The following is a 14,680-nucleotide window of genomic DNA, read 5'->3' on the forward strand; positions in this document are numbered from 1 at the left end:
TTTTGTATATCAAAAAGGTGTTGTACATTGAACCACCAGACAGCAAAGGTTCATCCTCTCAGCCACCCAGAAGGACAATTTTTGAGTTTGTAGTAGTTTCAGAATGCTAATAAGGGACCTACAATCTCAAATGAAACTATTTGCTATCAGTGACTGCATGGACTCAATCAGTTGCAAATTAAGGTGCATTGTGAAATGGAGAATGCCAATCAATTGCACTGTGCAACTGCTGAACAAATGCCAGACCCCTCTATGCCTAGAAATCTGTGCTACCCTAGCATGTCCAGTCAGTCCATGGCTGCAGAGACAGCAAATCTACTCTCGATTCTTTCATTCCTCCCCCTACTGCTGCACCTGCTTTCCTTCCTCGGTATCAGCTGTCTGAGGAAGTAACCCCAGACTGCCAAATAGTAGGGCCAGTCTTGTATCAGTGTGAACACTAAGGATTTCAGGATGGGCTTGGAAATGCATTCTGTTGGCAGGAGTTGCCACGGTTGGCAGAAGGGACATGTATCTCACCCTGGCACCCTCCATGGTGCACATAGGTTATAATCCTGTGAGTGATTTCTGATGGAGAAAGACTCATTTTTGTTGACAGTAAGTCCAGTTTTGACTAAAGATTGGCGATAGGATTGGGATTAAAACACATCCCCATCAGGAGATATAGGTGTTGTGCCTATTTCCAAGCACCTCAGTTTTTCCTTTCTTTGCTGTCCCCCTGCCATCACAATGTCACCATGCCATCACCACTTCAATTTTCCCCTCCTCTTCTATTTGTTCAGTTCTGCTGATCAGTGTAATCTTACCATAACTGTCTGACTAAGAATACCTAAAACACGTAAGTGGGTGTAAGTCCATTTCTGGTTTGAAATGTGTGTGTGTGTGTAACAGTGTGATGGGGCTCTTCTGCCTATTTAAAAATGAATTTTAAGTCTTGGAGACTTCCAGAAGTGGAGTTTGTTTGGGATTAAAGCTACTGAAATACCCCTGGGAGTTCTACTTGGGCCACTCTTTGCTTCCTCCATGCCCCATATTCCCAGTTCTCCAACATGTAGGAGAACTGTAGCCCACTCAGCCTTTTTCATTCTTATAGATCATACGCAAATGCATTAACTATGATGAGATGAACTTGGCTTTAATTTCTTGCTAAGTAAGCACCGTCTGTTTCAGGCAGGAGTTAACCAGTGTGAGATTAAGGCATTCCACTTGGTTTTCCCTCCTCCTTCCATGCCGCCCACCTCCTTTCCTTTCCTGATTGCTGCATAAGTTTCTTAATGCTACTTACATTATTACTGGATTATTCAGACATAATGAGCTTTGCCCTGATCGGCTGTTCCTCTGTAAAGGGGTAATGCAATGTGTAATGCTCCTATGTCGGAGCAAGAGGAAATAGAAAGCTTTCTGGAAAACAGTTGCAAACAGAAGAGACCATTGTAAACTGGGTATATGGAGGGAAATTCCATCAGGGGCCAGGCAGTAATCCTGAACTTGGGAAGGACATTTAATGCTGTACAGACAGACAGAATGTGGAAAGTCCAGTTCATTAGGCTGTACCTGATCTTACTGGGTTTGCTCTGAAAGAACGGCTACTTGTTTTTTGAGATAGGAATCATAGACTTATTATTATTATTATTATTATTATTATTATTATTTATAGCTTGCTTTATCTCTCCTGCAGGAGAGTCAAAGCAGCTTAACATAAAAACATCAGTATACATATATACATACAAAAACATTACAACAGGATTAAATATAAACAGTATTTTAAAAATCCCAGTTAAAAACCATTAAAACATGTTCAAAGTTAATTTCCTCCATCCCACCATTTCATTTATGTCTCCTGCCCATGAGATTCACATACATCCCACCCCATACCTTTCCTTATTCTGTTCATTTCCCATCAAACACTGAGCTCACCAGCTTGATGGCAGGTTGCTATGGACACTAGGAAGTTTCTCCCTAGAGACAAGGATCCCATAATAATTGGTGGATAAGTCATCCTATCTATCTATCTATCTATCTATCTATCTATCTATCAGGTATGAATGTTTGATTAATTTCTTGGCTCAAACCCGCATCCTTGTTCACAAAAGACTCCGATGCTGCCTATGTCTGGCTCATTCTTTGTTCTCAATGCAGAAAGCAAGCATGGGAGGTTTACCGCTACACTTCAGTCACCCTGAAATCCTATCCAACATGCCTTTTATAGGTCTTTCTGTCTGTATGTCTGCCTTAATGATGGAGGGAAATTTCATTGAACTTCCCAGACTTTATCAGAAGTAATATTTTTGCACTTCCTGAGAGTTGCTGTATGTAAGCTTAAATGCTGTTTCTGTGAAATGAAGCTTACACATAACAATATATTTTAAAGCACAATCAGCTAAAATGAGTAACTAAAAATATGGAGAAACACACTATGGTAAATGAAATCCTGTGCACTCTAGTAAATGTAGAGAAATGACATGCAATGCAAAGAATGTGCAAGCAACTGTGGAGTAGAAAAATGATTTAAAGTTTAGTGTGGAAAGAAAATACAAAAGGAGTATTCAAGAATGATTGAAAAGCACCATATTTTGTCACAGTCTTTTCCAGTATTATACTGGATTAAAATAAAATGACCCTGATATCCCAGCAACCGACAGAAAATATTTTGGGATAAAAAGATGTATGGATCTCAAAATTAAAACTGGAAAGAACAGGGAGAAAATCTTATTGGTTTAAAGCGTCTCAAAAGTGAAGATGAAATAAAGACAGGAATAAAATGATGATGAAATTTAGAACATTTTGATGAAATTTGGACTGTAAGATTTTTGTATCTCTTACCTAGTTGTTTGACTGTCTATCACAGGGGCCCTCACACTTTTTAAACCATAGTACCTCAAACTTTTAGAGGGGAAGATTATAATTTGAGAAAAAAACCCATGAATGAATTCCTATGCACACTCTAAATATCTTATGTGTTTTAAAATATCTTTTAAAAAACACTTAAAAACAATACAATAATTAAAATGAAGAACAATTTTAACAAATATAAACTTATTAGTATTTCAATGGGAAACGTGGGCCTGATTTTGGCTGATGAGATAGGATTGTTGTTGTTGTTGTTGTTGTTGTTGTGTGCTTTCAAGTCATTTCAAACTTAGGTTGACCTTGAGCGAGGGCCGGATATATTTATTTATTTATTTATTATTCGAACTTATATGCCGCCACTCCCCTGGGGCTCGGAGCAGCTTACAAGACCTTGGAGGGCCATATTCGACCCCCAGACCTTAGTTTGGGGACCCCTGGTCTATCATCTGTGTTGCAGTACTTTCCATGCAGCTCATGGATAGAGTGTGCAAAGCTTTATAGATTCCTTCTCCAAGAGATTCCCATTCTATATTTCAGCCATAAAGAGACAAGGAGATGAGAGGGTATTTAATATGTGGGTGAACAAATGGAGAGGGGCCAGAATCCTGTTGGGCAGTTTCGAGTATGTAACCTAAAATTAAACATTTGCAACTAGAACATATTCACAATCTTTATACAGTTTCTAGTTTAGGGGCTACTTAGGAAGTGTGAAAGTCCCATAAACCCCACTAACTGGAAAACAGTGACTGCATTTGACAGGGGTCTGTTCCCCTGTTGATCAGAAAGCAGCTGCCTGATGTTTCTACCCCACCACTCATTCAGTAATCTCCAGGAGGGGGAGATGTGACAGATGCCCCTTTTCTTCCCTTTGCACCATAGATTGGTCATGGGACACGATCATAATGTCAGGCAGCTGCCCCCCCCCCCCCCCCCAAAAAAAAAAAAGCATTTCTGTTGGAATTCCTGAGAGGTATGTAGTGTATGCTGTTAGCAGTTTCTGTTGGCTAATGCCTATAATGTTATTGATGATCCATGGCACAAAACAATTTTCCCAGATGCAATTGTCCCTTTTTGTTGTTGTTAGTAGATCTAAAATAGGGATGCACATCTCATTGAGCAGCAACAAGGCACTGCAAAAGGAATCCTGATTCTGCTGTTTTTCTTTTCAACCTTCCCATATTTCCCCATTGTTTATGCCATATTTTCTCATAGCATGCAAAGACAAGGAGAGAACAGCTGTACAATACTTTTCTGATTGGTGGAGCACTGAGGGGCTGTCCATCTGAAGTCACCTAGATTGTGCTTATGGGATTTCTAAAGCTGCTTGCCTGCTATCTGTCCGTGGCAGAGCAATCCCCCAGCAACTTGATTATTCTCCCCTTTCATTACATGACTACAGTGCTACAGACGCTGTATAGTCTTTTATATCAGCACAGCATGAAAGCATGCCTTTGAGGGGGGTCATCGTGATAGGTTCCCAGTGGTCTGCAGAATAGATCGTTTGCTGAACAAGCTTCAAGGAGAGAGGGAAAAAATGATGTTTCCACTGCAAACATACTCAAAAGACTCAAAGGGGTTAGAAAACCCTTATCTCTCTCAAGGAATTCTCCTAGGGCTCTCGTAATCTACTACCTCTTTTGAAAGGGCTCATACATCCGACACTTCCCTGGGGAATTCTCACAGTCTAGTCAAACTAACCCTGACAAATATGACCTTCAATTCAGATGTGAGAATGCCTTGGAGACCTCTAGTTCTCTTTGGAAAAGCAAAGCGCACCAAGAACAATTCCATCTTAAGTTTTTGTTTTCCTTTTTTCAAGCAGCAGTGTCTGTGCATTAGGTTGGAGAAGAAGAGTGGGGACAGATAGAGGGAGAGATGGAAATGCCTTGGGTAGTTTGGAACTGCATTATATGGTCAGTGTAGATTCATATAATGCAGTTAAAGTGCATTATATGGATCTACGCTGACCATATAATGCAATTCCAGATTGCATTATATGACAGTGTAGATTTTGCCTCAGATGATATTGGCAGTTTTACACATGTCTGTTTATGAACAAATGGATTTAGAGGTTTAGGAAGGAATGACTGAAAAGACACACCTTTCAGTATCTTTTTACTGTGTGCTTGATTTTTGGACTAATGAACATATAGAAAGGAAGACTTTATTTTGTAAGTGATGCATGTATCTTGTCTTGGTGATATTTAAAGGCTGAGGATTAAGAGGTTAAGTGTAGTTACACAAAACTGCCTTGCACCAAGTTAGGGAGTGGGGCCTTCTAGCCAGATTCTAGCACGTTAGTGTCTATTTCAATAGGAAGACTTCAGCCCTCATGTTGATTAACTATTAATCCCATCATGGATTGCCCATCATTGCCCATGGTAGCTAGGCCTGGTGGTAATTCAGCATCATCTGAGGGCAAAGTGTTTTCACATCTCTGGTCTACTTCACTTGGAATTAGTTTCTCTTTGCCTTAGGAAGACACCTTTCCCAACCAATCCTTCAGCAGGAGGTGACAAAAACTAGAAATATGCTATCAATAGGTGTTATCAGAGTTTGAGAAAGTTACTTTTCGGACTCTAGTTTCCAGAACCTCCCAGCCAGTGTGGTCATGCATCATGCTGATTAGGAGATTCTGAGAGTTGTAATTTTAAAAAGTAACATTTTCAAATTCTGATTGTTAGTCCAAGACATTTGGTGTAAGGACACATAAGAAGGACAGTCAGTCATTGTTACTCTTAACTTAAAAAAAAAGTTTATACCTTTTCTCAATTACAAAGGTGAATTTCAGGTTGTACAAAAGTAATATATTAATATAAAATCTAGTAAAACATCAATCCCAGAATCAAAGTGATTAAAAACAGGAATTAATTAATTAGCTAAAACTTTGTCAGCCTGGGATGCTAGTTTGTAGTCCAGTGCATCTGGAGGGTGCCAGACTGGGAAGAGCTCCTTTGCCAAGAAGGAAATTAGTTAATGGATGTTGCTCAGCTTACTGTTAGAATTCTTCTCTGCCATCCTTACAAACGGAACCTTTCTTTTTTGCCAGCAGTTCCTTTTCAACAAAACCCGTACAACTCCGGAGGTCGTCCCACCATAATCCAGTGTTATCGCTGTGGAGATACCTGCAAAGGGGAGGTGGTACGTGTCCAGAGCAATCACTTCCACATTAGATGCTTCACCTGCCAAGGTATTTTTTTTAGGGGGAGTGGAGGGCTGCAACTGTCGTGCTGAAGAAAGGCACAAAAGTTCATTGTACCTTCTTTCCTGTTCCTCTAAGACAGTGGTTCTCAACCTGTGGATCCTCAGATGTTTTGGCCTTCAGCTTCCAAAAATCCTAACAGCTGGTACACTGGCTGAGATTTCTGGGAGTTGTAGGCCAAAACACCTGGGGACCACAGGTTGAGAACCACTGCTCTGAGACATACCATTGGCCAAAATGGTATAGACAAAAATCTATAACATCTGTCCGTGTGAGCTGTAGTTCTGATGAGCAACAGAAGGATCTTGAACAAATTATCAGAATTTTCATCCAACTATAATTCCCAGGATTCTTACAAAGAAACCATGACTCTTAAAGTAATGTAAAACCATAATAAATAGGGAGCATAAGCACTCTGGCAGAGACACAATCTCTCATTTCTGTTTGCTTGCATGAACATATAGCATTTAAATGACAGGCCTGCCATGCAAGCTGTTGCGTACTTTGATGAAAGACACAGTGAAGGGTTGCACAGAGTATAAAACTCTCATTCACTCCTAAGTGAAAAACAGCTGGAGTGGGAATGAATAGAAAGCCGTACCAAGCTCTGGTAATTTACACTGTACAATTTATAGATCTGGTTACAACCCCTTCACAGGACCAGCTGTTTCTACAAGTATATTAAGAAGCCTTTTCACGTCTCTTCTGGGCCATTGGCTTTTATGGCATCTCATGGTCTGCTCCACCCCATCCATCCTTCCACCCCTGTCAGGGTAGGGACAAGCTTAAGTAATTCATGACATTTGATTATCTGGAAAATGCAACACAGTCTCAGGACATGATCATCACTGCAGGTGACAATGAGGAAGCCACAGGAATGAGAGGAAAGCCAAAGAGGCAGAAGAGAGAGTTGGCAAACTCTCTTGAATGCTGTAGGTCAGATGTTGTTCTTGTGAGTCAACCAACAGTGGAAAGAGTAGCAGAAGTCACTTAAAATGGCAACATCGTAATTCTTATTAAGAGTAGATTAGATGGTATATTGGAACTGATAAATGCTGGTCTATAGTAAAAATAAAGATTTAACTATGTGTTAGTTCTTAATAAGTCTTCATGACTTGGTACAGGAATATTATTATTCTAATAAAACAGGTGGAATTCATAGTGCAGGGGTGGCCAAACTGTGTCTATCAAGACAGAACAGACTCTTTGACATATAATGTGTGGCTCACAGAACAATGCTGGATGGCCTTCTTTGCATATTACAATTCACATGAAAGGTAATTTTAAAAATGCAAGACTTTATCATTATTTACCTAGCATAAAATGAGAGCCCATTGGATTAAGATGTAAATTTGGTGTTAATGGAGAGTAAATGTATTTAAGAATCTAAATTCTATTTTTAGTGCTGGATTTGAATTAGACATATTTTCCTTGTTTTGACCAGATATATACAAAGACACACACATGTAATTTTAAATACCTAGCTTTACTTCTTATTTTGTATCTTTGGCAATTTCATTTAATGTTAATAAATGTTATTTGATGTTTTTGTAGATCAATACTATTTTAAATATGCTCAATATAGTTACCATACTAATCAATCAGAATTTTGACAATATTTGGTGTGTATATGTGTGCGTGTGGACTTTATGATTTTTAAATGAATATAAAGAAACAGTTTAAACCACATACATTGATAAATACTGTTATGGACATGTATTTCTTAATATTCATAATGATTTTTATAGCAATTTTTCATATAACAATAATAATGTGTAATATTTGTTTATTTCTTGTGGCCCTCAAACATGAAGTTTATCATATGTGGCTCTTACGTAACCAAGCTTGACATAATGTTATAGTGGATCTGTGGGAGGTGTAGACTGAATAAAAAGGACAAGCCAAAGGAACAATTCACACTTAATGTTTCAAACTCTGGGAGAAAATGTGACCCTTGCCCCCTTCAGCTCTTTCTTCTCTTCTTTTTTAATTATTGAGATTGTGTGTTAATCCAGAATTCATTGCAAAAACAAACAATCAAGACTAACAATAATACACAGCAAATAACATTAAAACTATAATTTGTTGTGGTATTAATTACTTTGAGAATATAGTTTTTATTTTTGTAATAAATAAGAAAAAAGAAAGGCATTATCCACATGGGTCCAAAACATTTTATATCTTTACTGTTTATTTATTTATTTATGTCCTATATTTATACCCCGTCCTTCTCCCCCGAAGGGGGACTCACTTTTCTACTTTTTCTACTCTACTTTTCATTTCACAACCCAGATAAATTGTCAGCTTTAAAGGGGATTGTGAAGGTTGAGTGTGTCCCATTGTTCATGCCAAAATTTGGAGCATTATTTGGACATTTTGTCCAACTATAGGTTTTTAATCTAAACTCACTCTGCACACCAAGGGTTTGGGACATGATCGGTAATGGTTTACAAAAGCTTAAATGGACCCACACTCTATGTATGTGTCCTATACATAGAATATGTGCTTCAAAATATTCCCCTGGGGAGAAATCATATGATGGAACATGAAGCACTTAAATGGAAAGAGGAATTTGTCATGGAGACATCTTACTGCAACTATGCTAACATGGTGGCAGTGTAGCTGTGATATACTAGTCTCCATGGACTAATCAACATAGAGATCAATGGTCTAGATAGATTTCTTACATATTACAATTTACAGATTTAGTTATCTACAGGCATTTAGGATCCACAGGTCACACAACCCTGACATTTACACTTTACAACTCTCTTATTTTCCCATTTTCCCCATTTTCATCTTTCCTTGCTTGATATGGGGCAAGGTTGAAGTCCAGCTTGCAGAACTGGTTTTCATCTTGGCAATCCAGTGCAAAACACTATAATTGGAAGTGTATACATCACCATCACCATCATATCATCATAGCTTATATCTTCTCATGTTCACTTGTCAGTCTCCAGCCCCCTGGTGTTTTGTTCTGCTAGAAGAAGAGCACAGACTATCTCCAGTTTCTAAAGAAATGTAGAACTACCATGGGAGAATGTGTTGCACTCCAAGGCTGGGAACCACCTCTGTACTTAACACACACTCCAGTCCAAGGTAAAATAGCAAAGCAGTTTATTGAAGAATATATATAAAAAGCAATTCAGCAAAATAGTATAAGAAACCAAAGTCCAAATATCAGGAATAACCCACAAAAATCAAAGTACAGGAGTAGCATCAAAAACCAGGAATGCAAAAGCAGAATAAACCAAAACATGAGATTCAGGAACAGTCCTCAAAACTTGGAATCATGAGACCTGAACAAAAGGAAACATGGAACTAGAAATCCCTTGACTTGACAATACATCTATACTAAAACACCAACGTTGCCTGAACTGACAGACCCATCTACTGGGCTAGCTAATTTAGAGAGGAAATCATGACTTTTCCCCTGGGAAACTGATAAGGCCTTCTAGGCTAATAGGCGTCTTGACCTTCGTAAACTCTCCTGGGAAGCTCTATGTTGACAGAACGTAAATCTCCTATCTAACTGCTCATAAGTCTGTCCACGTGGACTTCCATTTTCATCATCTGAGCTCAGATCTATTCTTATGAACTGCCTTTCAGAAATGTGGCCTTCAGACACAGATTTCTCATTTTCAGGGCTTCAAATCTCTAGCTCAGGGGTCCTCAAACTAAGGCCCAGGGGCTGGATGCGGCCCTCCAAGCTCATTTACCCGGCCCTCGCTCAGGGTCAACCTAAGTCTGAAATTATTTGAAAGCACACAACAACAACAATCCTATCTCATCAGCCAAAAGCAGGCCCACACTTCCCATTGAAATACCAATAAGTTTATATTTGTCAAAATTGTTATTCATTTTAATTATTGTATTTTTAAAGTGTTTTTTTTTTGCATTGCAAATTAGATATGTGCAGTGTGCATAGGAATTCATTTATGTTTTTTTCAAATTATAATCCGGCCCTCCAACAGTTTGAGGGACTGTGACCTGGCCCTTTGTTTAAAAAGTTTGTGGACCCCTGCTCTAGCTGGCTCTCCTCCTGACTTGCAGACTCAGAATCCCCAGCGCGATCAGGTGTAGGCACAATCAAAGGCCTACACCTGTAGCAGCTATTTTGCATTTGCTTTCAAAGAAAAATGGAAATCCATGCTCCCAATACTTCATTCATAACCCCTCACTCCTTCAGCTCTTTGGTCCAAGCTGTATGTATGTACATGCCCAGTTTTACTTTCACATTTTCTCTTTTTTCTAGATCCACAATTCTATAAGTGGAGGTGCACCTAACGTTGCATAACATCCACTGTCAAGACTCTTGTGGTCCTCCCCTTGTTTCCTCCTACAGATCTTGTATGAAAGTTATTACCAAGGAGGTCCTCAGTCTGTAATACAACCTGGACAAAAAACCATGACTACCTATCCATGTGACCTTCCTTCACTCTGAAAATCAACTGTACAAAAAAGGCCTTGACATTAAAATCCAATTAACTGCTACTTTCCCTAGTTACAGTATTCAAAGCTATAGTCAGCCACCAGAGTTGTAACTTCTCGTCTTTTCTGAAGCAAACATCCATTGCTATAATTTCTTTTTAAATACTATGACTGTGTTCTATAGAATCATGGGGTTTTGAAGTTTAGGGGGAGTGACCTTTCAAATTCTCAACAACAAAGCTTTTTGAATATCTCTGACCAAACTACAAAACCCAGGAGTCCATAACACATTGCCATGGCAGTAAAAGTGGAATAACAGCACTATAACTAGAGTTGTCAGAGTGTAAATTGGAGACAGCTCCTGTACCTTTAATCATTATACAGTTGAAAATATTCCACCAGCTGTTGCTTGTTACCTGGTTGTGCAACAAGCAGCCCCTGCTTGAAATTACTCTTTCACGCAGTTATTAAAAGTACAGGAGCCCTTTCCAGTTTCCAATCTTGCAACCCTCACTATAATTTTGTAGTGTGAAGGGGCCCCAGATCACCTTGCCCAGTCACATTATAACCTAGTAAGTGGACCACTTAGAGAAATGGGCAAAAGTATGATAGCTGGGACCCAATGCTGGTTGCACGATGTGGATCAAAATTAGAGAAGCGAAGATGTTACGTATTTGAACATGTTTGCTTACGAGGTGAAGACGTGGCTGTGGAGTCAGGCCTTCGATGAATGAGACAACACCATAGGACCCTGGATGGAAGTTGATGTAGATCCATCTTAATAGGACGACTGACCACTGTAGTTTTATATATAGTGTTTTTAAAGTTGTTTTTGTAATTGTGATATATGATATTTTAATGAGTGTATATGTTTTTTATGGCTGGAAACCGGGCTGAGTCCCTCAATGAGGTTGAGAAGCTCGGTATAGAAAACTGTGAAATAAATATAAATAAATACGACATCCTGATTACCTTAAGCACTATGCTTGGCTGTTTGTTGTCCCCGCTTTCTGGCCCCCTTTCTGGTGAACTATCTTGCCATGACTCTGTCGCACCTGTGTCTCTTATTCACTGCGCTGTCTTGGCATTGGGTCCCAGCTATCATACTTTAGTCAAGAAATGCATCTCCAAAGTGAAAATGAATTTTAAAATGTCCATTCAAACTTCACCTCTTTCCCCAGGCCTGTAAGTGTGAATCTGGTAAGTAAGCCATTTGTCATCCTCATTACAAGTTGCTGTCAGTTTCCTCACCAGGATAGTTTAGGCACAGACATATTGGAAGGAAGGGAACCTACTGCATGTAGTGTCATTCTCCTTCATGGCTGCAGAAACCACTAATGATACACTTCAGTAGCAGCAGCAGCCTGGGAAGCAGGCATTGGTATAATTCAAGGGCTACTTGAATGGAGGTCAGGCCCTCCTCTCCCAAGCTGCCCAAGTAGTTTCTTGTTTCCTGCTAATACTCAGTCAGAGAGGGCACAGCCTATATCTGTCAGGCATTGAGGCTCATAAACAATTCCCACAAGCAGTGGCCAAGCTTTCTTTTAGTAGGCTCCTAACCTTCCAAAACTCTCCTGCTGTATTTTGATACGTCTTCCCAACAACCCAACAGTGACATCTTGTGGGATTAAAAGAAGGACTCTCACCTTTCAAGGTTTTTTTTAAATGGGTAGATCTGATTAAACAGAAGAAAAACTTACTAACTGTCCAAGGAAAAATATAATGCCAAGTTCAGAGACTTAGATTCAGACAATAATGACAAAAAGAACCAAGGATAGTTCAGGGACTTGTATGCTGTGGCAACTGTTGGCTTCTGTATCAGTGGAGCGGTGAATTTGTCCTGAGATTTGGTTTAAACTTCTAGCAAATGATCAAATGTGCTGAACAGTATCTTCCAAATATAGGTTTAGTGCTTTGGATAATTCCTTTAAGGTTTGAACTAAAAGCCTGAACAAATTCACTGCCCCACTGCCAATTATTTTTAGCAGTATCTAGTGATGGCTTGTGAGTGTTAATGGGCTAACACAGTTCTAACAAAAAGGACAGAGCTACTTCACCATAATGGTCAGCTGCTGCTCACCCTATGCTGAGGAATTAGGATAACAGAATGAGTTGATGGATACGACACACTTATATATATCCAGAAAAAGAAATGCATCCAAGAACAGATCAAGTTTAAACTCTCCCTAGAAAACAAAATGACTGAACTGATGCTGCCATACTTTATGACGTAGCCTGAAACCACATGATATGCAGAAAAGACAATAGTGCTCAGGACAGTGGAAGACAGGCAGAAAGAGGAAGACTATATTGGAGTAGGCACAGCTAATCAAGGAGGCCACATCCTTTGGTTTGCAAGACATGTGCTGGGCTGTTTAGTGTAGGATGTCTTTCATTCATAATGTCATCATAAGTTGAAGCTATCTTGAGAGTTTTTAACAACAACAATCATAACAGAGTTATTCCTGGGAAATAATCTGCAACATGAAGGTTGTAGAAAACTTGGAAAAATAGGAAACTTAAGATTTACATTCTAAAACTGGAAAACAAAAAGGTTTCTGATGCTATACTTCAAATAGCAGTGTGAATACCAACAAAAATCAAACACCCAAGTGGCTGAATGCACACAAGAGAGAGAAAAGTCATAGGTCTTAATTAAATAGCTGTTGTGGAAACAGTCAAATTGATTTCTTGAGGCAAGACAGGAAAAAGCCTAGATATTGCAACAGAAAGGAACTTATGGTACAGAACCATGTCCATTCAAACTTAATTTTGGCAAGATTCTATATGGAAGGCCCCTCCACATCATCTCAGAGAGCAAGAATGCTGATTTAATAGGAAACCGTTCTTTTGATACCTAAGTCTATCAAGGTTTTAAGTTTAATTGTCAGCAATTTTGGTTGGGACTGGAAACAGCGAAGGGGCCAGCGAAGAGGAGACAACTACATCTTTATGTAGTAGGATGGTAGTTGGGTCTCTTTGACACGTACATGTATGGATGCACAGTTACTTTCCATAATCTGACCATGAGAAAAAGCAATGCAGCTGTGGTAACCATGAGGACTATATAAAGTATAAAACAGTGTGAGGTAATGCTGATAATCTGTTGCCCGATATAATGTGTTGGTATCTTCTCTTTGACCAAAACACATCCCTGCCCTTACTGCACTTTCCTTCCCTCCATCTCTACTGTGGCATCTTGAGCAGATGCTCTAAAATAATATTACCATTTTGCAAAGCTAGCTAAAAGATTGACTCTTCTGTCTCTTCTGTTTTTCCTCCTCTCCAGTGTGTGGCTGTGACTTAGCTCAGTCTGGCTTCTTCTTTAAAAATGGGGAATATATTTGTACCCATGACTATCAACAGCTCTATGGCACCCGCTGTGACAGCTGCCAAGATTTCATCACTGGAGAGGTTATCTCTGCCTTGGGCCGAACCTACCACCCCAAGTGTTTTGTGTGCAGCATGTGCAGGTGAGTTAAATGTGTGACAGTAATGGGTTCACAGATTAAAAGCTTGGAGTCACAAACAAAATACCTCATGTGCTTTAATATCTTACAGTAATGTGTGTCAGCATGATGGAATGATTTAAGTGTCAGACTATGGAGTCTATCAGGCAAACCGGGCAAATCAGAATTACAGCAGGACAACAACATCTTTGCGTTAGACTTATCCTGCTGTTCTACCAGTGGGATGCCATTTTATTTACAAAAGAAGATCATTAATGAATTATCTGGCTATAAAAGAAATTCCTTTCAGACTGTTTCCTACTGGAAGAGCAATGGGAAAAAAAGGGACATCTTGTGATAAGTTCAGGGCAAAGAATCTCATTCTGCTATAATTGTGATTTGCCTGCTTCAAGGAGGCCAGAGTCTACTTGGTCTTGGCAATTCCACTGGGTGGCCGTGGGTGACTCATTTGAGTTCTGTGACTCTCTCAGCCTCAGAGGAAGGCAAAGACAAGTCACCTCCGAACAAATCTTCCTAAAAAAACTCTATGATAGGTTCTCCTAAGTTCACTGTAAATCAGAAAGGACTTGAAAGCACACAGCATCATCATCAACAACAACTACAACATGCTCACACTTTAATAAATAAGTATCACAAGCCAAATGCCTGAAGTACTTGGGGAAGATCCAGTGCTGGCATGGGAGAAACCAGGACAGCCAGCATTCAGTCCTGGCACTTAGGATGGATT

General features: G+C 39.4%; 1 protein-coding gene across 1 annotated transcript in view; it reads left to right on the forward strand.

Moving 5' to 3' along the window:
- Nucleotides 1–14,680, forward strand: part of ABLIM3 (actin binding LIM protein family member 3) — a 181,186-nt gene that overhangs the window by 89,764 nt on the left and 76,742 nt on the right. Inside the window, 2 exon segments of the mRNA XM_067463718.1 lie at nt 5,900–6,040; nt 13,773–13,956. Of these exon segments, the coding sequence (XP_067319819.1) occupies nt 5,900–6,040; nt 13,773–13,956 (325 nt within the window).

The sequence above is a fragment of the Anolis sagrei genome, chromosome 2 (genome assembly GCF_037176765.1).
Source record: "Anolis sagrei isolate rAnoSag1 chromosome 2, rAnoSag1.mat, whole genome shotgun sequence".
NCBI classification, from domain to species: domain Eukaryota; kingdom Metazoa; phylum Chordata; class Lepidosauria; order Squamata; family Dactyloidae; genus Anolis; species Anolis sagrei.